Here is a 25,674-nt window from a genome sequence, read left to right on the forward strand (position 1 = left end):
CCATTAGCCTAGTGCAACTGGAAGGCAACTAGTTGGGAAAGAGTATCCCAAAGCACCAGTAGCTAGTATTAGAGCCATCCAATATACGTGATTCTTGATAGGAAGGCATTTTTATTGATCTATGCCTATTTTTGCACTGGAAAACCCTTTGGGGGGCATGCTGGCTTCCAGCTGAATAGCATCTGGACAAGTAGAATGAATGTAACATAAACTTTGATCTTCATCACTTATAAATAGCGGTAACACCTTCGGTACAGGTGCTGCTCAGGATGTTATATATAATCTGCGGAGCAGTGTTGCCCTATTTAATATCATCCATAATTCTGAATCAGCAAGACCTCTGAGTGTCCTGGTTGGAAATGATCAGGGTTATAGTCCAATCTATCAATATCAATGCTACTGATTGTTGGGTGTACTCTGGGTTTACGTACACAGCGCCCATAGTGTCCTGCCAGTGTTGGAGAAACTGGAAAACAAGAAACTGGAAACCTGGAAACCAAGTGGTTTTCTCCTTGGAAAAACCAAGGGCAACACCACCCTGGCAGGACATTTTACGTTCTTTGAAGTCCACAAGTCATAAAAGGGCCAAGTTTGAAGACCCCTGATCCAAGTCCATACTGAACTGACCTGATTGCCTTTTTGTGTTCATCAGTGAACCTGAATAGGGGTTCACTCTCTACAATGCTTTTTTTTTTTTTTAACTTGGCTTCTTTTGGTTTGAATCATCATTGGGGTGGTAGCATCTCCCCCCACCCCCACCCTCCAAACTCACTGGTCACCTTTACAACCATTTCATTTCAAAGTGAGTGGCATGCAATGCGAACGCATGCTTCCCATCCAAGGCATGCTGCTACAACTTTACAAGGCTAAAAAAAATTGACAGAAAGAGAGAGAGAGGGAGGAAGGAAGGAAGGAAGGAAGGAAGGAAAGAAGGAAGGAAGGAAGGAAGGAAGAGAAAAAGAAAGTTAGCATTTTAAGGTTATCTAAAGAAATAAAGCAAAAACTCACATCTGGAGCAGCACAAACACAGACCGATTACAAACTAAATTGTGCTATATATCCGTATATACCTATATATATTTCTATCTCTATATATAGATATATATGTGGGTGGGCGCATGTGCGGGTGTGGGTGTACGTAGCTTAAGTAAGAATGGCACTGATTCAAAGGAATTGGGACTTCTATCTTGGTTTCTTTACGTCCACAGTGAGAGTATAGAAATATAGGCCTGTCTGGTTGGTGGGGGCAACTTGTGACACTTGTCAATGGGGCTGACCTTCATCTCGTCCAGTTCCCCACATATGTTCACATACGCCTCTACGTTGCCTTCTTTCAACATCCTCCAAGTGGGTTTTGAATGTAGAAAAATCAATTGGAAACCAGCCTGGTCCATCCTGAGGGGTTTTAGAGGCATGGGGGGGGCACCAGAAAAGACCCCTCTTGCATCTTGGTCACAAGTTTAGAAGTTCCCTCTTCTTCTAAGCTCTGGAGGAAAAAATGACCACCCTCCCTTATTTAAGAATCTTCTTCTCCGGTCGAAACCACCAGCCGCATGGCGACAGGCAGGTGATCCGTGAGTCCTGCCAATTGGGTGATAAAACTGAATTCTTCTACTTCCTGCAGACGGGACGACAAAAGAAAGGTGTTTTTGTTTTTGTTTTTAGAAAGAGCAAGCGTAGAACTTCAGCGGCTCTGAGGCTCCGTTCTGTTGAGTCCAACGAGCCATTTCATGGCGTCTGGTTGGAAGTGAAACGTCCTCCTACAAATCAGTTTGATCGTTATTTGACGCACGAGGCGATATTTTTTTTTTTTTTAAAAAAAATTGATGCTGCAAGCCAGGGGTCTTCCAACTTGGCCCTTTGATGACTTGTGGACTTCAACTCCCAGAATTCCTCAGCCAGGCACGCGTGCCTGGCTGAGGAATTCTGGGAGTTGAAGTCCACAAGTCATCAAAGGGCCAAGTTGGAAGACCCCTGCTGCAAGCTGTCAAAGGTTTTGAAAGAATAGAAACGAGACATGCCAACACCGGCCACACACGTGAATTTATTGGAGCCTGGCATTCTACCAAAGGAGCAATTCACAAGCATATTGATTTGGATGCTCCCGAAACTGTTTACATTCATATTTGTCCCCCGATTCTGGACTTCAGAATACGTTATATTGTATATGCCTATTTTACAGCAATATAGTCACACACCTACAGACACACAAATATACCCATACACTCTTCTCAACATTTGCTCTTCTATGCAGATTCCCAATTCTTCTTCTTGTTGTTTATTCTGCAGGAGAATAAACCCTAGCAGATAATTAAATTTAGATCTTTCCTTGAATTCAGGGCACACCATGCAATTTCCCCTCCGTTTGGAAAGATCAAGTTCTCCTTTCCTTCCCCCCCCCACCCTCCCAGTTATATTATTGAGCCATTCAAATGCAAATCTCTTACTTGGTATTCCTGGTGGGAAGTGACTTGTGTCATGAAGTCCCTTTCCTTACAGGGGACCTGAAATTTTAGCTTTCAATTTCATTAAAAATAGCTTACTGTTTTCCACTCCAGGTAGAGTCCTTCCTTGCTATAAAGCAGGTAGTCAATCCTTCTGCCGTTGCCTTTCAGAGCCCCTTTCCTTCCCTTCTGACTTGAGGCCTGGCTCTTACTGGTGGGAAACTCGAGGAAGGCTTTCCGTCCGTCTTCGCTTTCCATCGTCCTGGTTTGCAAAGACACGGGAGGTTTTAGAGCAGGTCAGCTCCAGCTCAGTCTCACCCACCGCAGTTTTGCTCATAAAGCAAATAGCTTCCCCTTACACGGAAGGGCAAGACGTTTTCCAGAAGGGGAATGAAATCACTCATTGGTTGGGAAGGATGTTCACGCCTCAACCCTTGTTTGGGCAAAGTCACAACAGAATCGTAGAATCCGTCATAGAGTCATAGAATCAGTCATAGAATCATAGAATCAGTCATAGAATTATAGAATCATAGAATCAATCATAGAATCAGTCATAGAATGATAGAATCATAGAATCAGTCATAGAATGATAGAATCATAGAATCAGTCATAGAATGATAGAATCATAGAATCAATCATAGAATCAGAATTATAGAATCAGAATCAATCATAGAATTATAGAATCAATCATAGAATCAGTCATAGAATTATAGAACCATAGAATCAATCATAGAATCAGTCATAGAATTATAGAACCATAGAATCAATCATAGAATCAGTCATAGAATTATAGAATCAGAATCATAGGCTCAAAAAACAGAGAGCTGGAAGGGACTTTGGAGATCTTCTAGTCCAACTCCCTGCTTCAGGCAGGAGACTTTATACCATCCCAATCAAATGATTGTCCAGTCTATTTTTAAAAACTTCCAGTAGTAGCATCCACAATCCCAGAAGACAAGCTATTCTATAGAATTAGAATTAGAATTAGAATTAGAATTAGAATTAGAATTAGAATTAGAATTAGAATTAGAATTAGAATTAGAATTAGAATTAGAATTAGAATTAGAATTAGAATAGAATAGAATAGAATCTGGAAGGAACCCTGGAGGTCTTCTAGTCCAGCCTCCTGCTCAAATAGGAGAACCTATTTGAGCAGGACTTCAACTCCCAGGACTTCAACTCCCAGAATTCCTGAGCCAGCATGGCTCAGCTTGAAACCTCTCCCTTTCCCCTCAGCATGGCTGGCTCAGGAATTCTGGGAGTAGAAGTCCACGAGTCATCAAAGAGCCAAGGATGCCTACCTCTGTCCTAGGCCTAGGCCTCTTATGACTCATGGACTTCAACTCCCAGAATTCCTGAGCCAGCATGGCTCAGCTTGGAAACCTCTCCCTTTTCCCTCAGCACGGCTGGCTCAGGAATTCTGGGAGTTGAAGTCCACCAGTCATAAAAGAGCCAAGGTTGCCTACCCCTGCTCTAGGGCCATGTAGGGGTCATTTTGCCTGGTTGTAGCACGGATCGCTAATACTGGATCGGCTAGCTGCTCTATCTTCAAGGAAAATGGAGCTGCGAAATAGGAAGCTATGTGAATTGATTTTTAAAAAATGAAATAAGTAAACGGTTCCCTGCTGGTCTACTTGACCTCATGACCAAGTAAAAAGCAAGGCTGTTAGTTGACCAATCTCATTCTATAAGAACTTGGGAGCCCTAATTTGCAGTATGGTGAATACACAGAGGCACAGACACAGATAGACAGAAAGACAGACAGACACACAAAGTCTGATGCCTAGTTATCCATTAATTTTAATAAATATGGTCCTGGCGTCCTTGGGTTATAGTCAACCATATATTTAGTGGTGTCCTTTTTGAGTGTCATTGCCATTTCATTCTTTCCTATAGAATCATGTCCTACATAGTTCTTCTAATCAACTTCAAATCACTTAATCCTAAAGGATCTAATTGAACGTGCTTTGTTTCCAATTCGATGAGTTTAAATTACACTTCTCACCTTGCAAATTCCCATTGCATGCGTCCTTGTAAAATAAGAAACTTTTATTTTAATACAGGCACCATCAGGGATGGGACTTCCTGATAGCTTTTGTTTGACCACAGCTTTCTTTTCAAAGCTACCTGTGGAAGTTTGACATTTTTCTTTCATATTTAGGGGACAGTCTTCCACCGAGAAGATATGATAACTTGCTTAGAATTACTACTCTACTCAAGGCTAGAATAGGAAATCTGGTACTTTTAACAAGATCTTAATATAACCTGGACCCTAAAAATTACCAATACCTTGAAGGTATAACACGCTTGCTGTCCAAATGGGCCCAAAGAGAAGAACAATCATAAAAACTCTTTCTCCTCCAAAATATAGACATTAAAATAAAATCCTAATGATACAGTTGAAAATCATGTAGGTTAAAGCCACCATCATAGTAAGGTAACCTCAGTTGAGCCAAAGAAATTAGAACACAGAACATAGAATAACAGGTTTGGAAGAGACCTAAACGTCGTCAAAGACTTCCTTAATCGTTAAAGCAATGATAGAGGCACGTACTCCAGAAGCAATGATATTTATTGATTTTTTTTCCTAAAGAAGTAGATCTAGAATTCTACGTGATTCTCAGTGATGTCTTTAAAACCGCGGCCTCCTTAACTTTATTAATAGGTTTTCTGAGGTTAGCGTTGGAGGGCTAACACAACTCTAATTTACTGTGCTGTTTCCAGATGTAGCAGTGCCAGTATTAACTGGGTGATAAATTAGGGTTTTATGCCCTTGCCAAATTTTTTTTATTGAACAATTTCCGTGTGGGTCTGTTTTAAGCCCAATCTAGTTGGCCCATGACATTAGCCATTTCAGAGAGGTAATTATTTCTCTCTCTTTGTGCGTTTTAATGATGATAAAGTGTCAGGGTTGCAAGCTAATATGTCAGTTACTATAGGTTTTCAAAATAACTCTGAACTAAGATTCTGAATGACTAAGGGCAACATCTACACCCATTCTTTTGTGCCCGCCAGATGTGGACCTAATTTTGTGCATGCAATTATAGTTTTTTTGCAGAGTTGACGTATTTCTGAGTCTACTCTGAATTAATTCAAAGTATTACAATGTGGATGCAAAGATGCTCCAGCTCCGTAGATGTAGTGTAAGGTCTGTTTTCCCATTGGTGGGAATTTTGGCCTCCACCTCTCTCCCAGGATCTGGTCTCAAGCCAGCTGTTAATGCTTCCACCGACCCCAGGAGAAAGACTCAACATCCTGTCCTGTAATGGACAGCCATTACAAAGGCCTGATCTTTTTACTCAGCCCTACAATTTTCACCTTTTGTCCTCTTTGTTTGGCTTATATTTTAAGACTTTTGAATAAGTAGCACATTCTAAGAATTTATTGCTTAAATTTGTGTCTCTTTTTTTTTGTTGTGTGGGACTTAAATCCCACCATGCAAAGTAAATATATAACATTCAAAAATAAGCCAATAAAAATATCCGTGAGACACAAGTAAAATATCAACAACTGAAGCGTTTAAGTTGGAGCAGCCCATTCATACTGGTGATAGAAATAAGGTGGAAAGCAAAATAATACGTACTTCTGTAAGTTATCTGGAGTGCACACTTCTTCGTCATATAGTCCTTTCGGATCTAACAAGGTTCCTGAGAGAAAAAAATATATATAAATGCAGTAGTCTACTATTATTCCAAAGCAAAAGGACCATAAAAGTTTGAAATAGATTGTGTCTATATTTTAAGCTATTTGGACTTCTTGACCTTTCCCAATCCTGTGTCCCCAGATAAAGCCCACAATTGTTGGCTCAAAATTCTGGGAAATTATAGTCTAAGAGAACATCCTGTTGAGGAATAATGCTCCATTCCAGATCGATCAATGGATGAATATCATGTTGGGCAATAATTCTCCATTCCGGATGGATGGATGGATGGATTAATATACAGTAATGTTGGGGCATAATGCTCCATTCCAGATGGATGGATGGATGGATGGATATAATGATGGGGCATAATGCTCCATTCCAGATGGATGGATGGATGGATGTCTGTTCTGACAGAGAGACAGAGTAATTTATTGTGGACATGTAGTAATTGATTTAATATGTTGTGTGAAGCATGCTATCATGCAAAGTCTTCTTATGCTTTATTGAGGGGAGCACACTGTTCCTTGGAATTATGATTGTTAATCCAGGTTTCAGGCTAAACATGTGCAAATCCTAGCCAAAGGGTTGACCGTATCTTTAATTTGGTATCTATTGGGAAGGCAGTGTCTTTACTGGTATCTTTAAAAGTAGAGTCTGGTCTTCATGCCATTTTCTCCTACAGGCTTTATGGTGCCTGTAACTGGTGACCTTTTAATTTGCTCTTCGGTTTCCTGATCACCTAGGTGTGGTTGGTATCAGTTGTTTATAGTTGGCAATTTACTTACCTTGACTAAAACCAAAGCACAAGCTAGCAAAAATGGGAGATCTAGGCTCTTTAAGCAGGTTCCTCCTGCTAAGTTAAGGACACCTGTCCCACTTCTGGACCATAGCTTTCCATCTTACCAATTGCCCACGATTTGTCCTCCCCTGGACCTTGGCGGCATGGGTCCTTGTAGCGGATGAACAAGGAGTGCTGCTGTTCCAGCTTGTCATCTGCAACCAGAAGGAAGACAATGAAGGAGATCCCTAACGTGTCAGAGAAAGTCATGGGAGACAGGTAGTGGAGCCAACATTTATGACAAAATTCCAGAAAAAGGTGGAGCTTTTATCAGAAAACTGATAGCAGGAAAAGACCTAGTGGGACTCCTGTTTGAGCAAGGGGCTGGACTAGAAGACCTCCAAGGTCCCTTCCAGCTCTATCCTGGTTCTGAGTCTTTGAGTTTATTTGGGGTTTTTTTGTTTTAATTAATTAATCATTTTTAATCACTATTTTTATACTTAATATATTTTTATGTTATTTTTTTAGTTTTTCTTGGATGATGGGCATGTGTTTATCTGAAGCATGTTTGAATTAATGCTGTCCCCTTTACCCTTTCATAATTTTGTTTGTCAAAATCTTGATTAAGACTTTTGCTGTTATTTTAGTTTTTGTTAATTATTTTCCTCTTTATTTTCCTCTCCATAATTTATAAAACAGGTTAACTCACAAGCAAGTCTTCTTTTTTTTTTGACCTACTGTTTTTCAAAGACCTCTTTTCAGCTCATAAATTTATTATATTCCAAAATGATTTAGAAAGCGAGGATTGGTGAATTTTGTATTCACAGCTATTCCAGCTGATAGACTATAAATAATCCTGTAAGAATTCATCAACGAGGATAAAAAGACCATGCCAATGGCTGCTCCCTGCTTTTTTTGTTATTATAGTTTTTAAATGCTTTTTAACGATTGTGTTTGCATTAAACGGATTGTTTAGTCTTGCGTGTTAATTTAACCCAGAAAATGGAATGGATGTGTGTAACTTTTCACCTAAGCCTTTATGAACCTACACTTTATCATACTGCCCATTTTTTTAATCTTTATTTTTTATGTTTTATAGATTTAATGATCATTTCTTTCTTGGATAACTATGAGCCACATGGAGTTATTAAGAGCTGGGCAGTGTACAAGTTTAATAAATTATTACAATTATTATTAGATCCCGAGACTGTGTTTACAAGACAGGCTTTATCATAGAAGAGAGAGGAAAGAAAGCCCTTTAAGCAACTGCAATGAGTCAATATTTTAATTTATTGTTTTGCAGGATAGGGGAGGGGATTGATTCCAATTTAACTTTGCAGAGCCTTGCCTGGTACCATAAAACATTAAATTCTCATTTGCCGTCCACTTAACCCTGAGCAAATGCAGGTATCTAACAGCACCTCTTCATAATTTTTCCTTGGTGGGGACTGCTGTGTTTCGTTGGTTTCTCTCAAGGGAATCCCAGAAGTAGGTCTTCCAGAAGTGCTAATGATGTCATTAATCATTGTCTACTGTCAAGGCAACACAATTCATAAATGGGAGGCTTTAGCAAAGGACGGGGAAAAAGGGAGGGGGGCATAACCAATTTCACCTGAAGCTAAAAATATACTCGCGCATTGAAGGTAATGCCAATTGGATTGTCTAAAAAGGACTTGTATTTTGGACATATTCTTTTATCGGGGGGAGATCTAATTGACTGCAGGTATCAATAAGTAGGGCAGGAAAATGGAACCTCTTAAAGCTACATGTGCCCTGTGTTATAAATGACAGAGTTAGTGGTCTTGGACATAGGGAAGAGGGAAATCTCCTGTGTCCTGGGATGGGGTAAAACTAGAGCACCTGAGGGCAGGAAAAGAAGTAACAGAGGACTTATTGGAAGGACTTCATAACAAATGAACTATGAAGAACCTTGGGTGTTGTTGAGTTCAATTGTTACATTGTCCTAGGTGGACATCTAGTTCTTCAAAGAACTAGATTTAGTTTTTACAGAGGGCAGGTTGGAGTAACGGATGGAAGATTAGCAAGGAGAGATCCAACTTAGCGCTAAGGAAGAATTTTCTGATGGCGAGAACAGTTAATCAGTGGAATGGCTCACCTCTGGAAGTTGTGGATGCTCCCATCACTGGAGGGTTTTAAGAAGAGGCTGGATAGTCTCTGGATTTGTCCAGAGTAGTACAAGTTCTCCTGCCTTGGGCAGGGAATTGGACTAGAAGATCTCCAAGGTCCCTTTCAGCCCTATTATTTTATGTTCTAAGAATGCCCCACTGTTGACAAGTAGTAAGACACCTTTGGCTTTTTGAGTTTTCTGGAATGGACCATTTTAGTTTCATTTAACCCACAAACCGAGATTCTGAGGAAAATGCCAACGTGCCTTTAAAATGTTTCCTCATCTGTTACATTAAAAATGACAACCCCATGGAAACGTCTGAAGGGGTCACATCCAATGCTCCCTGGGGTTCTGGGTGCATCAGTTGTTTTGAGTTCTAGATTACAAAAAAAAACCAACCCTCACCTGACGAACAATTGTCAAAGTTCAGGTCGCCACAGACCACATCAAATGCCACCAGCTCCTCTGGATTGGCTGTACTGGACGAGGAGGTAGATTTTCTGAAATCAGCCAGCCAATCCTGAAGCAGATCCAGTTGTTCACATCGAACAGTTGTGTCCTCTGTTAAAAAAAAAAAAAAAAGGACAAAGCAAGCCATTCAAATTTAATCATTATTTTTCAATTTAAAAGTTTATTTATTTGTTTGTTTGTTTGTTTATTTATTACATTTCTATGCTGCCCATCCTCTACAAGGTGACTTTGGTTACCATTTCAGCAGCTGGGCACAATGGTTAAATGTGGAAGGTTAACCAAATTCCAGAACCTAAATATCGCATATAATATTGTTTAGTAGTATACAGATTATCCATTTCCTGCAGACACTTGATCCAAACTCATGGATGATCTCGAGGTTTGCCCTCCTCATATATAACTTCATGACCAATTGGTTAAGACTTACCCGAATGATACTCTTAAAAAACTTGTTTCTTTTTTCGGACAAAATATTAATACGTGTAATTCACAACCATACTTGAATAATAGCTGTTTTAAAAGTATGGCGAGGATAATGGACGACATTTTTAGCATTCTTAAGCCAGGGGTCCATGCTGAAACCTCTTTCCGATGCCAATTTCACCATTTAACCAAGACACCGGAGAATATATATATATATATGATAAAACCAATAAATATCGATCACCAAGAGGAAAGTAATAAATAGTAAGAAATTTAATGAGCCGAGCTTTCGTTGGGCCCACCCAACATCATCAGGGCTTTAAAAGTAGTCACTGGGAAAGATATTTTTTTAATATATTTTTTTATATATTTTTTCCTACGACAAGTTAAATGGCTCAGATAGCAGCAGATATTAATTAGCTCTAGGTTCTGATTTTCCACTGCGGATAAGCTGTTGCTATTCAGTGAGATGAAACAAAGAGTCGCAAATGCAGCTCTCATTGCATGGAAGAACATTCCTGCCTGAAATTTGAAAAGCTGATTTTCCTTGGCTACGGGTATTTAAAGATTATTCAAAAGGCAAAAGCAGTAATAACAAGTGCCTCTTTCAAAAATAAAAAAAAATGAACCGGCATCTGCAAAAAAAAAAAAAAAGGAAAGAAAAACTATCCAGGCATCCCTCGCTGACCTTTGATCACAAAGCAAACGAGTATAAATTTTAGATGGGCACCTGGAGAAATCTAAATATGAATAAGTGGGACTGGAACAAGAACCAGAGAGCCAATTACAGAGAAAATCAAAGACTAAAGGTGATTAAATATTCATCGGAGAGCCGTGCATTGCTTCAAACAGGAGATTTGCATATAAGAGGCCCCAGCTGCAAATTGCTGGTATTGCCAGGATAGGTCTTCTAAAAATCTTGTATCTGAAATAATGTTCAGCAGGGGTTCAACTGCAAGTAGAAAAAAAGGAGCCACCAACTTTAAGCAGAGAGACTGAATGATAAGGAGATGCCGTGGCGATTTATTTTTTTTTCCAAAATTCAGGAATGGGAGGTTACTACTACTACAAGACCTTACATGCATCCTTGATGCTATTGGGACTCTGTTGGTCTTCCTGCGCTCTCCCACCGCTTGTGCGGCCCGGTTCCAAATGGGCCATAACCCAGTACCGGGTCACAGCCTTGGAGTTGGGGACCCCTGTTCTATGGAGTCAACCTTCCCAGAACCAAGAGCAAAATCTCTGACAATGTAGATTTTCCCTCTAGTGTATTCCCCAGATAGAACTACCACGGAATAATTCTTTTTTTATGTGCTCTTTTATAATATGGATCTAATATATTGACTAAACAATGGCTGCAGGCTTCAAGGAACGCTCAATTCTATCCAAATTAAAGTAACTTGGAAGCCGATTGGATTTGCCTCTCCTGTCTTCTACTCTTAATGTTGACTCTGGCATTTTTTAATACTATTGCCAAGAGGACATGGCTGATCTCCAGAAATTGCTTGTGCCCCTGTCTACACATGGCGACAAGTGGCCGGAAGAATATCCAAAACGTGGGGCAATGTTGTAGTTTGGCTCAAAGCTGCTCCAATTCTCATCGTCAGAATTTCCCAGATGCTCTTCCCCTCAGACTAGGCAGAACTAGTGACAGAACTAGTAACAGTCAAAGCAAAATGGCACCAGGTAAGAGTCAGTGAACTTCAAGGAGGGCTGGAAGGGACCTTGGAGGTCTTCTAGTCCAATCCCCTGCTCAAGCTGGAGATCCTATACCATTTCAGACAAGTGGCTCTCCAGTTTCTTCTTAAAAGCCTCCAGTTGATGGAGCACCCACAACTTCTGAAGGCAACTTCTGTTCCACTGGTTAATTGTCCTCACTGTTAGGAAGTTTCTCCTTAATTCCAGGTTGCTTCTCTCTTTGATCAGTTTCCTACCATTGTTTCTTGTCCTGCCTTCTGGTGTTTTGGAGAATAGGTGGACCTTCTCTTTTTTGTGGCAGCCCCTCAAATACAGGAATGCTGCTATCATGTCACTTCTAATCCTTCTTTTCTCTAGACAATGGGGGGGGAGTCAATGGAGGAAGGGCAGATTGCCTTAACAATCTTATGAGTCACTTAACTGCAGTGAATCAGTTAATAACTGCGGCAAAAAAGGTCATAACATGGGTCAAAATTTGCATAACAACTGCTTACTTTGCGATAGAAATATTGGGCTCAACTGTAATCTGGAGTTGAGGGCTGCCTGTGTTAGAATGACTGCTATTATGTCTGCAAAAGGGACAATGAAAGAAGGGATTGGTGAACACTCTTCTGTCCAATCTAACCAGGTGGTGGCGGTGGAAAAAAAAAACACACCCTTTGGTGCAAAACGCAAACTGAACATGGGCTCTTGACACCCCTGGCTTTCCAGGTGACAGATGCAATGCAAGTGTGTATTTGTCTAGTCAGGCAAACCGTGACCTTTCAAGGTCTCCACGCTCAGCCTGGTTTGCATCATTATGGAGCTCGTCCTTACTTTGTAGAGTTTGATTTATTGCCGGCCAGCCAGTCAGAGGCACTTGCTGTAAATGTCCTTGCCTGACTCCTTTGACTCATCCATCATTCCAAGATAATGCGCTGTTGGTTGGAAGGCTTCCTTTGAAATTGCCAATAACATCATACAAGCACGCTACATGCACGGTATATTTTCATTAGCTTTTTTGCTGAACCTTCTCTTGTTGAATGCTGCTCAAGATCCATCAGGCATTTTTAGGTGAGAAAAATTGAGACTCGGTGTGTGTGTGTGTGTGTCCAACTCTGGTAACTTTAAGACCTGTGGACTTCAACTCCCCAAATTCCTGCTGGCCATTCTCTTCTCCTCTGCAAGTTATGGATGTGAAAACTTAACCAGTAGGTTTCTGTTAGGTGTTGTGTCATAGCTTATTGATAAAGCATGCAAAAACTAGACTCCTGAAGTAAAATGGAGTCACCAGACATAGAGTTTCATCCATGAACTGCAGTTTCTCATTCTGGCTTATTCTGGTAACCTTTCTTGATGCTTAGTCAGGTGTCTTATCAAACAACCTTAATAACCTATAATAACCTATAATATATAATAGGTTGGCTGAGGAATTTGGGGAGTTGAAGTCACCAGATCTTAAGATTACCAAAGCTGGATACCCCTGATATAGATGCTTTTAAATGTGAGAGCTGTCAAGGAGATATAGATTTAAAAACTCTCAGCAAATTGAGACAATCAACACTGGCTGCATTCACAGAGCATGCTAATCCCCAGTTGGCTACAGCGTGGTTTACTAAATAATACTCTTGACTGGGTCCACAAAATCTACTAAACAGCTTACGCTCCACCACGACTGCACTCATGTAACAGCCCAAGCCAAGATTAGTCTAACTATATTATAGGTTAATACGTTGTTTGACAAGACACCTGACATCACCAAGAAAGGTTATCAAGACAAACCAGTATGAGAAACTGTACTTCATGGATTAAACAGTATGTCTGGTGGTACAAATTACCTGACTCCATTTTAGTCTGCTCTAAGTTACAGCTGCCAAAAAAGCCAGCACAGTTCTAGGCTGCATCAATAGAGGGATAGAATCAAGATCATGTGAAGTGTTGATGCCACTTGATAATGCTTTGATAAGACCACGCTTGGAATATTGTATCTAGTTTTGGATGCTACAATGTAAAAAAAGATGTTGAGATTCTAGAAAAAGTGCAGAGAAGAGCAACAAAGATGATTAGGGGACTGGAGGGTAAAACAGATGAAGAATAGTTGCAGGAATTGGGTATGTCTAGTCTAGTGAAAAAAAGGACGAGGGCTGACATGATAGCAGTGTTCCAATATTTGAGGGGCTGCCACAAAGAAGAGGGAGTCAAGCTATTCTCCAAAGCGCCTAAAGGCAGGACAAGAAGCAATGGGTGGAAACTAATCAAGCAGAGAACTAACCCAGAACTAAGGAGAAATTTCCTGACAGTGAGAACAATTAATCAGTGGAATAGCTTGCCTCCAGAGGTTGTGGGTCCTCCAACACTGGAGGTTTTAAACAAGAGATTGGACAACCCTTTGTCTGAAACAGTATAGGGTCTCCTGCTTGAGCAGGGGGTTGAACTAGAAGACCTCCAAGTCCTTCCAACTCTGTTATTCTGTTATTCTGTTACTGCAGGAGTCTAGTTTTTGCATGTTTTATCAATTAGCTATGACACAACACCGAATAGGAACCCACTGATGAAGTTTTCACATGCATAACCTGCAGAGAAGAGAACATCCAACAGCAAGGTGAATGGACCAGGTTATAAGTAATAAGTCCATCTTTGGAATTGCTGAAGGACCAGGCTGGGGGGGGGGGGCAGATCATCATGGGGAATATACATACAGTATGGTTGCTTAAATGTTGAAAATGACTTGATGGCACATAATCAATTAATCCATCACTCAGTCAATCAATCGAATGATTTTCTAAAGTTTTATGGGTCAATTACGATAGCCCTAATTTTCTTTATCTCTACTTTATGCTAAGTTCTCTTTCCTTCATTAAAAACAATTCTTTACTTTGTTATCTCCAGTACTATTTGTAGCAATTTATTCAGAACAGGACATACTCTTAAACTTTTGGCAATCGTTTATGTTAAATGTTGAAAAGCCAAGAATTTGGATATATCTACTAAAAAGGCACTTGTTCTATCAAGTAATTTGCCCCCAACTATCATTAATTTGGATGTTTTCGTTTTTAAAAGAAACTTTGAATATATAACTTAATCCCAAAGCATTACCAGATGACATACGGTTTATTTTGAGATAAGAGTTATATAATATTTAGATTATCTTGCATTCCTATGGGTAAAAAAAAAGACAACTATTTATTGAAACAGGACTGGTTAAGCACAAAGGGCATCCAAAGCGCCTTCTGAGTACTTTTATGCAACCAAGAAATAATTAAATATAATTATTTTTCACACATTTTTCAGACTCACAAGTTGATTTTCAACAGGTATCTTTTTCTGAAGATTCACGTGATAGTTGGAAAAGATTTATATGGACCAGAAAGAGAAGCCAATAATGGTTTATTACATGATGTTTAGGAAATACATCATTATTTGAAAGATGGAACTTGCTTTAGACCAAGTTGCATATGTTAGGATCAGCCGTGCTAGACATGGAAGACTAATTTGCAAAGCCATTGAAGAAAGACAAGCCATATTATAAATTCATGAGGCTCTGTGGATTCCTTTATTCATATCTCTTGCCATTTGTGCATATGCCCATCCATCAGGTATCTTCCCAAAAGTATCAAAAAGCAAGATGAGAAACAATTGATGGAAACTAACCAAGGAGAGAAGCAACCTAGAACCATGGAGAAATTTCCTGACAGCAAGAACAATAAACCAGTGGAACAGCTTGCCTTCAGACGTATGTGGGTGCCTCATCACTGGAGGCTTTCAAGAAGAGACTGGACAGCCATTTGTCTGAAATGGTAGCGTCTCCTGCTTGAGAAAGGGGTTGGACTAGAAGACCTCCAAGGTCCCTTCCAGTTCTGATATTCTATGTTCTTCCATCTCATCTTTATATCGCTCTACATTGTTAAAGCAAACTGAATATATGTCAATGGCATGCAGAGAAATTATCCTGCGATACTTCTATCTGTCCTCCTCCTCCGTTCCATGGAACAGAATCTGATTTTGAAAGGTATTTAAATGGAGAAGAATTTGGCTTAGCTTTCCAAGACTAGGCAAGGCTGGCTGGCTGCCACTGCCTAGCTTGGTCTCTTTGTTTCACAGAGTATTGAACCTTAGTCTAATCCTGCATGCAACATTTTTATTTTCAAAATGTGTGGTTTTCAGGAGATCATCTAAGGAGAATGATCCAACCTGTTCTCTGCAGATGAAGTCAAAAACCATAGAAACTTTCCCATACCACATCAGGATGATCGGAAGAACAATTCCATACTTACCTGCCAGAGCTTGCAAGTGGGTGCAGGAAATGTATCCCACAATTCTTTGGTCCTGAGGTGTACTTCCCACTTGCACCTGGAAGGTGAGAGATAGAGAGACAGAGACACACACACAGAGAGAGTAGTTAATGGGACATTTGGTCTCCATCTAACCTCAAAATGATGAAACACAAGATCTGTTTTCTTAGCAGATATAATAGCATCTTCTTTTCTCTATATGTTCCTAAAACTTCACCTTGTGTGCAAAAAGGACTCATTTGTTTTTAAAAGGAGGACTATGTTTACAAGTTAAATAGAGAGTTAGCACCAATACAAATTGTATTGTTGGCAGCAAACAACTGCCAGTTTTCCAGAAAAGGATCACAAAGCAATGCTTCAACATTTGATCACTTTCAGCAGGGTGCCAAGAGGGAATAATAATAATAATAAAAAGATTATTGTGAAAAGTGATCCTGTCAGAAGGCATATCTTGTTTCTAGATGTGCTCATGAGAGACGTTTGGCTTTTGCTTCAGTTTAATTTCACTTTGGGGAGGATCGAGGTAGCTGAGCCCATAAGTAATAAACGGTCTTGACATCAGATATGCCTTTTTATAACTAGCTTCAGCATTTATGCCCTCTGGCAGCTGTAAAGACTTTAGTAAGGCCCTCTGGCTCTTGTTCTGAATTTACCAGAAGAGATTTTTTTTAGAATTTCACACTCAATCCTTGCCATGGTGTCGCTTTTCAGAATGCTCTGGATCTTTCTCTACCAGGAGATTGTGGGAGATTTAAAATAACAACTTGCAGCTGCCTACCTTGGTCACCATGATATAAAAAAGATGTTGAGACTCTAGAAAGAGTGCAGAGAAGAGCAACAAAGATGATTAGGGGACTGGAGGCTAAAACAGATGAAGAACGGTTGCTGGAATTGGGTATCTCTATTTTAATGAAAAGAAAGACTAGGGATAATATGATAGCAGTGTTCCAATATCTCAGGGGCTGCCACAAAGAAGAGGGGTCAACTATTTTCCAAAGCATCTGAAGGCAGGACAAGGAGCAATGGATGGAAATTAACCAAGCAGAGAACCCTAGAACTAAGGAGAAATTTCCTGACAGTGAGAACAATTAATCAGTGGAATGGCTTGCCTTTAGAAGTTGTGGATGCTCCATCACAGGAGTTATAAAAAAAATAGATTCAACAACCATTTGAGCTGGACGACATAAGGTCTCCTACCTTGAGCAGGGAAATGGACTAGAAGACCTCCAAGGTCCCTTCCAGGCCTGGGATTCTGTGTTCTATGTTTAAACAGGAGGCAACAGCATACAGGATGCTTTGCACCCTCTTTAATTTAACGTGTAGAGTTTGGTTTTTGTATACGTCTTCATTCTCCCGGTTGGTCTGGGATTCCAGGAAATGTCACTTAAAAAGGAGAGAGTTTCCAGGGTGCCTATTTCTTCAGCAAAGCTGCACAGTGGGAGCTGAGCGAGGCAAGTATAGCCTTTCTGGAGAGTTGTGTAGCAAAGCCATTTGTGGCACCGACTAAAATACAAAAGCCATTTCCAACCTAAAGCTTTTGAAAGGGTTTTTTTTTCTTTCTTTTGCCCTCCCTGCTTCTATGCTGAATGCCCACCACATTATTGGCTTCAAACTGGGTCTAAACAAGATTTGCAGAAATCCTTTTTTTATGAGTTTGGCATTCTTGCTTGCAGAGACGTCTTGTGCTTTTATAAAACCGCTCTGTTAGTTATGCTAAGATGATCTATTATTTAAACATGTTCAAACAGAATGAAATGTAAGTATGAAATGTTAATGGGAAGACCTGCAATCGTTGGCCGGTTGCTTCCTTTCCCCCATTCGGTTGGAATACCTGGCGGCTGCGGTAAACTGCCCCCTTTTTGTGGAATTTGGGGTCTTGAGATGGGTGGGAAACGATGTGGGACCTTAAAGAAATATTTTCCATTATTTGAGGGGCTGCCACAAAGAAGAGGGGGATCAATCTATTCTCCAAAGCACCTGAAGGTAAGACAAGAAGCAATGGGTGGAAGCTGAACAAAGAGAGAAGCAACCTAGAACTAAGAAATTTCCTGACAGTGACAACAATCAACCAGTGGAATGGCTTGCCTTCAGAAGTTGTGGGTGCTCCATCACTGGAGGCTTTTAAGAAGAGACTGGACAGCCACTTGTCTGAAATGTTAAAGGGTCTCTAGTGGGTAGACTAGAAGATCTCAAGGTTCATCCCTACTCTGTTATTCTGTTAAGGATAAGATGAAACGGGAAAGAGATCGTGAGAGGAAGAACTAAACAGAAAAAGAATCTCAGCCTTTCAAAATACTAAAGGAGGCAGGTTAGCTGTCAAATGGAAGAAGTTCAGGAGAGGACACTCAATAAAGCTTCAGAAGATGACATTTGAGCAGACTTGGCATGACAGTCTTTCTCAGCCAAGATGCTTAGCAAACGGTGTAAATGCAGCTTGTAGGTCTTTAGTTGACCAGATCAAGGATCTGGGTTGAACCCAGATAGTGGGCTCCTGTGGAGAACATGAGGGTGAATTGAAGCACTGAGGCCAAAGGTGAAGAGATGTGTTGGCATAAATAGTTTAGAAAACCGAGGAGAGAAATGGGCTGTCCTTCTTCCACCTCAGAAGGTGGATCCCTTGGAGACGTCCTGCTCATAGCATTAGAAAAAAGCCACGTGGCCACAGATTCAGGATGTGCACACCACACAGCACTCTATCAACTGCTGGGATTCTACATGTCGAGGTGATCACCTTAGACCTGCACAATATTAGAAGGGGATTAGCAGAATTCGTGAAGAATAAGGCGTTTAATAAAATTACGAGGGCTATAACATTTTCTTCCATCTTAAATGATAAATACCCTCTCATTTTACAGTTATTGGAATTACTGGAGAATATGACTAGTTGTGCATAGCACACTAGAACTACTCAAAATGAAGACTTTGCAACTGCCGGAATCCCAACCATTGAGTTGAGCATGAAGCAGACCACCCCTCTAAGCCATAATATGGATTATTTCTTTGAGCACTCATATTTCTTTGAGGGCTACCACAAAGAAACATGGGTCAACTATTTTCCAAAGGACCTGAAGGCAGGACAATTAGCATTAGTTTGATGGAAACTAATCAAGGAGAGAACCAACCTAGAACTAAGGAGATATTTTTTGTTGACAGTGATAACCATCAACCAGTGGGATGATGTGCCTCCAGAAGTTGTAAATGCTCCAATACTGGAGTTTTTTAAAAAGAGATTGGACAACCATTTGTCTGAAATGGTATGGGTTTTCCTCTTGAGCAAAGGTTTGGACTAGAAGACCTCTAAGGTCCCTTCCAACTCTGTTATTCTGTTATTCTGTTATTCTGTTATGGCCTATAATTGCAAGAATCACTCTTCGTTAGCCCAAACCTAAGATTTAGTGTGTTTTATCAGTCCAACCCATGAATGTGAAAAGTGGCAACTCTTCCCTTTTCACTACACTGGTTATTGAGAAGAACAAAGAAAAAGGAAAAGCAATGAAAGAGATATTCATATTATTATTATTATAGCAAAGAACATTGTTATTAAAGCAATTTTTCTTGCTCTGCTTAATAACCGAAAGCCAGAAATGCTTCTTCCTAATTTTCTCTTCCATGTTTCCCTCCTAGCTGGAGATGATTAGAGTTGTAGACAATTTGAAACACGCTGAGCTGAGGAAGATCTTCGAATACAGCCAGGAAGGGTGGAGTCTGGCCAAGGCTTGCATTAGCAGAGGCAGCATGTGTATTATAAAATATTTAGATTACTGCCTTGGCCTAATGCAGAAAGCTTGTTTTTAAAAAGCTGACAAATCCACTGACTGAGATGGGCCCAAGGTAGCTGCAAAGTTCTGAAACTTTGGTGGGTCTGTTCGTCTGTCTCTGTATAAGCAAGCCAACAGTTTGATCTCTAAATAAGATCTACACCATCACTAGTGGAGTTTTGGACTGTTTTTCTCTTTGAAGAGCTGCCCCGTTGGCACACAGCAGCCTGCCTTGATGTTACTTTTGATATTCGCATCACATTTTGTCGACTGAAACTCCAAGCTAGAGTCTCAGATTAGAGGAAGACCTTTAGACCTTGATCAGTAATAGTACAACAATGGCCTGCATCAAGGAAAGTTTTAGAAATATTGGGGCTCCAACTCCTGAAATTCGTCAGTCGGTAGGAGTTTTAGCCATGAAACATCTGGAAAGTGCTGGGTTGGAGAAGATGCACTTAAAAAGTTCCTTCTTCTTCTTCTTCTTGTCTATGGAGATTCTCAGTCATCCAGGTCATGGTTGCCCTAAAGGTGCTTTTTCACGAGGCAACTAGACTTTCTTTTTTCTCTTTGAAGACGTTTCGCTTCTCATCCAAGAAGCTTCTTCAGATCTGCCCGGATGGTGGGGAATGGAAGAATGTATACTCCTTGCAGACAGCTGGTCATTTGCATTTTTTTAGTGAGTCGATGCCACCTGGAGGCTTATCTATGTCATCATGGTCACCTGAGTGGTGCAAATGGGTGTGGAGCCTTCTTGGAACTGCTGAAAGGAATGTGTTGTAGACTGAAAATAGATGATGTCATATCCCTCCCCCTCTGTTAAAAGAGGGCTGTTCAAAGAGGCCATCTATATCAAAGTTGAACAGCCTTTTCTCAAAAGAGGGGGAGGGATATGACATCATCTATCTTCAGTCTACAACGCAGTCCTTTCAACAGTTCCAAAGTCCAGTTGCTTTATAAGAAAGCACCTTTGAGTAGCCGCCTCCTCCTCCTCCTCCTCCTCCTCCTCCTCCTCCTCCTCCTCCTCCTCCTTCTTCTTCTTCTCCTTCTCCTTCTCCTCCTCCTCCTCCTCCTCCTCCTCGTTTTGAGCCAAATTAAAATGAGTAATAATAACTACATTCCGTTTACATTCAGTTACATTCTGTAAACTGAGGTGGCTTCTGTTTTTGTTTCTGGCAAAGATTTAGAAGTAATTCAGATTCTAGGATATGATAAGGATAAGAAGGAGGAGGAGAAGAAAGAGGAGGAGGAAGAGGAGAAGGTCATATCACCAAAACAGAACCAAAAGAAACATAATAGCACACTGTTCTTACCTATAGGTAAAGCTACAGTATAGGTAGAAGATTTAGAGCAGTCTTTTTCAAATTTGGCAAGTTTAAGATATGTGGACTTCAGCTCCAAGAATAACCCTGCAGGAATTCCTGGAACTGAAATCCAAACATCTTAGAGTTGCCAAGTTTGAAAAAATATTAGTTTAGTATAAGGAGATAGTCTTGAAGAAAATGCATGGGCTTTGTCTATATGCACATGCTGAAAGAGGACCAGAGATTTGAGCACCAACCACATTCTGGAGATTCAAAGCAGATTAAAATAAAAGCTTTCTACCAGCTTTAATTGATGCTGGATAAAACCCTAGTTATTAGATGGATCAACCATGAATTCTCCCTGGTCCCCCTTCCCAACTGATTCTATCATTGATATTATTTGTTACTATCTGAAATTCTTTCTACCACGATTTGGATGAAATCTATCCAATTGATAAGTCCTTATTTTTCTTTAAAAAAAATAACCCACCCACTTGAATTAAAAATAAAACAAAATCTTTTCATTCTTGCTTAGGGAGTGAGATGATCTTGCTTAAGGGAAAAAAATGGTACCTTCTGTTAATTTCTCTCTCTTTGAAACTTTTCTCAATTTCTTTCATTTGGACAGTTTCACCGGCTGAGTCATAACTTCACAGGGGACCAACCCCAATCATTAAGTAAACTGAAGCAGATGCTTCAGGCAACAGCTCTGAGATGTCACGCAGGGATGGCAGAATTAATTCACTGTATTTTTACAGCCAGGGACAGAGGGTTTTAATATTACATATCTTCCCGCCAGATAAACCTGTTGGCAAATTCCTCAGGTTATTTAGCTGAGGAATTGACCAACAGGTCAATCCCTCGGGTCAATTTCTCAGGGAGCTTGTGGGAACTTCATCTAGTAAAATAGCATGCAATGACTCACTCCTTGGTATCTCACAATCAATCAGTTGAAGAGGAATATATCTAATGATGCTTAAGATGACTGTAGGATGCTATGGCTCTAATTATTCATGACTCGGGGTACCTGCTGGTGTTTCTATGGTCTTCATTGTCTCCACAATGTTGGCTGTCTTTTCAATCCTTTGCTTTGAGCTCCATCTCCCCAAAGAGTTTGCATATGGACATAGAGAACCAAAACTATAAATCTCAGAAGTTTCCAAGGAGCAGATCCTATTTGCAAATTAACTGCTGGCCTCACGTACTCGAAAAGAGAGACTTCACAGCAATAATCACAATCACATCCATTTGACTTGCTTTTTAGTTTATGAAGGCAGGGTCCACTTTCCACTTTTGGGGGTAGGGGGCAATTCTTGGCTGCTGTTGACTTTGAAAACCTGAACTAAAGAGTCATTTTGTCCCCCTTTCACTGTTTCTGTGGGGTCCTTGGTGCTAAGCTTGGCTGTTTTCCTGCAGATATTTCATTACTTATCTAGATAACGCCTTCAGTTCTAGAAGACTAAAGGCTTTTAAGAAGAGATTGGATAGCCATTTGACCAGAATGGTGTAGGACAGTGGTGGCGAACCTATGGCACGGGTGCAAGAGGTGGCACTCGGAGCCCTCTCTGCGGGCACACATGTTATTGCCCCAGCCTCGCTCCCCCCATGACCCCCTCCTCTCCAGCAGCCCCCTTGAAGGAGAGTCACCCCTGAGCGTGGCCCACGCGGAGCAGCGCAGCCAAGGACATGGCAGCCAGGCAGCGTAGACAAGACTCTGCCCTCACACCCCATCGTGCACAGTTGATGCTGCAGGGTGTGGGCAGAGGGCGTGGCTGCTGGGATGCCTGGCAGATCTGCGGCGGGCCCTGGAGGCGATGAGTGGCCCTGCGGGCAGGTGGGAGATTGGGGCGGTGCAGGGGCGGGGCAAGGGGCGGGTCCAGTTTTTGGGCACTCAGTCACTAAAAGGTTCACCATCACTGGTGTAGGATCTCCTGCTAGGGGCAGAGAGTTGGACTAGAAGACCTCAAAGGTCGTTTCCAAATCTGTTATTCTGTTATTTTACTTTATGTAGTCAGTTTCTATAGCTGCCAATCTGAAGCAGGTGACTCTGGGTGAAGAGCAATCATAAATCACATGTTAACCAAGGTGAGAAATTTGTGGATCTTTCGTATGTTTTTGGTCTACAATCATAAGAGCGCTGGGCAGCATGAGCAATGCCGCAGCTTGTTAGATGATGTGATGTCCTTCAAAAGATCTGGGTGGTTTCAGGTCCCTCCCGCTATTCTAAGACCTTCCCGGGAGGCATTTCCACAAAATCACATCATCTTTTCTCTGTGCTTCCTTCTTAATACTCCCACCATTTATTTAGTTATTCCCCACACTCTCTGTTCAACATTTTAGCCGTTATCTTATTTTCTCCCTCCCTGCCTCCCTCTGTTTCTCTAAACTGTGAGCCAGCAATTCATGCTAAGGCTGCATCTCTCCTGTCCTCCTGAAATATATCACTCTAGAAGACTGATGCACTTAAAAAGAAATTAATTATCCTCCTTGTTTGTTTGCTGCCCAGGATGCCTCCTCCTCCTCCTCCCCAACAATTCAATTGCTAACTTGGTTCCTGCTGTGTGCTTATTTCTCTCAAATATCATCTGCCACTCACGGTTCCTTTCTCTCAAAGCATAATTGTAAAAATGTTATGGGGAAGGACTAAAAGAGGGGGTCAACCTATTTTCCAAAGCACCCGAAGGCCAGACAAGAAACAACAGATGGAAACTTAACCAAGGAGAGAACCAACCTAGAACTAAGGAGAAATTTCCTGACAGTGAGAACAATCAACCCGTGGAACGGCTTCCCTTTATTCTGTCCCACAAGGGTCTTACCTTGAGAAACAGGGCACCCTTCGAAGACAAGGCATCTGTTCCTTTTCCGTTGGGGTAACAGTGATAGGCAGCATCCATAACTGGGTAGCGACTGGCAAAAAGCAGGCCACTGTTCACAAATTTGAAACTACAGCAGCCACGGCAGCTGTAGACGCCAACGTCATACAGAATGTACTCAAAGTAGCGGTGCAGCTGATTTTTCAACTTCTCTGCCGCCCTTTTGTCAAACACTTCCTGCAAGCAGAGGAAGTCCAGGTTGGCAGGAAAGAAAGCGGAGATCTCGTGGTCAAAAGGCTCATCCATATTCTTCTTTTTCTTCACAGAGGTCTTCTTCATAAGCGATGCCTTGTAGAGGAGTTTACTGTTCACGGTGCTTTGGTCAACTGGACCATCTCCAGAGCGCATCTTCACCAGGGACTCTCGCGAGGCAGTATAACTATCCAAGCTTCCAGAATCCCCTTCCTTTTGCTTATGGTTGGGTGTTTGACCTTTCAGGATCTCAGCTTCTGATTCAGGTGAACAGTTGACTGCTCCCTTGCTGTTATTCATGTGGCTTCCCGTCCCGTCGGCCTCTAGGTCTGAAATATGACCATTATCCTCACCACCTATGCGCACAATGCAAGTGTTACCATCTTCTCCGTCACCAGCATCTCCTCCAGCTTTGGGATCTCTGCCATCCTCATGGTTAGAGCCAGCGTTGTCCCCTTTATACTCCATGGACGTGGTTCTCTTAATGCTCGTGTTGACCGCCCGGTTATTGCCATCTCCACCTTGTGGCGAAACGAGGCTGCTGAAGCTTGCTGCACTGATCGATGTGTTGGTGGGAGAATCTATGTAGATTTTGATTTGGGGCCTGCTTGCCCCATTCCGGATCCTTCGCCCAATTTCCTTTGCTCGGGCCTGTGTGTTGAAGACATTGTTTAATCTCGCCAAGGAATCTGGGAGCAAGCAGACGTTGGCACTGCTAAAACAAAAGCTTTTCCCATTGCTGGCCGCCTTCCACTCGGTGAGTAAGGTGGATCCATTGATCTGGCTTTTGTCCTGTAGTCTGGAATAAATGTATGGACGTCTCGTGGACTGGAGAGGGGACCATAACAGGAACCCAATCAGGGCAAAAGGAAGGGAAACCACCAGCAATGCTAAGTAGATGGGAGTGGTGATGATGATGCAGAGAGCATGGAAGTAGCACGGGTCATCTCCCCTTTGACGTTTCTCATAGGTGGTAGGCACAAAAGAGGCCAGAAGCCGGTCCCCGAGCCAATAGCATGGGAAGATTAAGCCCCAGGAGAAGGAATGCAGTGCAGAAAGAAAGCCATTAGGAAATGGGGAAGTGTATAAAACCATTGCAACTCAGTTAGGACACCCCTTCAACACCTTCTACATGGTGTCACCACCGTCTGCCATCCGTCAGAATCTGGGTTTGCAGGCCAAGAGGTGGAACGGACATGCTCCTGGCAGTTGAGGTCCTCTGGATTGCAATGAGCATTTATCCTCTGAAGGACACCAACTCAACTTCATTTAGGATGAGCAAAAGGTGGGGTTTCCTGTGAGCTTCAAAGGTCTGGAGGCAACAGGTTGTATCATTTCCTCACTGCAGGCAACATGGAGGTTATCGGGACATGAGAAATGGAAGTGTCTGAAAAGGTACAAGAGAAAGAGAGAGAAAAAGAAGGAGATTGAGAATAGCTGTCAGTTATCAGATATTTGCTGGAGACAATCATGAGTGGCCTTCACACATTACACAAAGCTTATGATATGCATAATAACCATGACTGGAATAAACCATTAGCTGGGTTGACCAATATTCTAAGCCATAGTTTATGTCCTACAATGATTGGGTTTACATAGCTAGGGGGACAACTTAGTGGGTTAGCAGCTGTTCTAGATCACAGAGCTTTACTCCCAAAGGAGCATCCTATCAAGTTATCCAACCTCAAGACCAT

The 25,674-nt window shown here is 41.4% G+C and overlaps 1 protein-coding gene across 1 annotated transcript; it reads right to left on the minus strand.

The window, feature by feature from the left end:
* Positions 1-1,516: 1,516 nt before the first annotated feature.
* Positions 1,517-25,075, minus strand: SMPD3 (sphingomyelin phosphodiesterase 3). Its single transcript, XM_015824561.1, has 8 exons — positions 24,260-25,075; positions 23,732-24,229; positions 15,839-15,914; positions 9,399-9,554; positions 6,991-7,080; positions 6,028-6,091; positions 2,544-2,706; positions 1,517-1,618 (listed from the first exon to the last, which is right to left on the minus strand). Exons 1-8 carry the CDS (start codon positions 25,073-25,075, stop codon positions 1,517-1,519), a joined length of 1,965 nt encoding a protein of 654 aa, XP_015680047.1.
* Between the last annotated feature and the right edge of the window lie 599 nt (positions 25,076-25,674).

The sequence above is a fragment of the Protobothrops mucrosquamatus genome, unplaced genomic scaffold (assembly GCF_001527695.2).
Source record: "Protobothrops mucrosquamatus isolate PMUCROS unplaced genomic scaffold, P.Mucros_1.0 scaffold2282, whole genome shotgun sequence".
In the NCBI taxonomy this organism is placed as follows: domain Eukaryota; kingdom Metazoa; phylum Chordata; class Lepidosauria; order Squamata; family Viperidae; genus Protobothrops; species Protobothrops mucrosquamatus.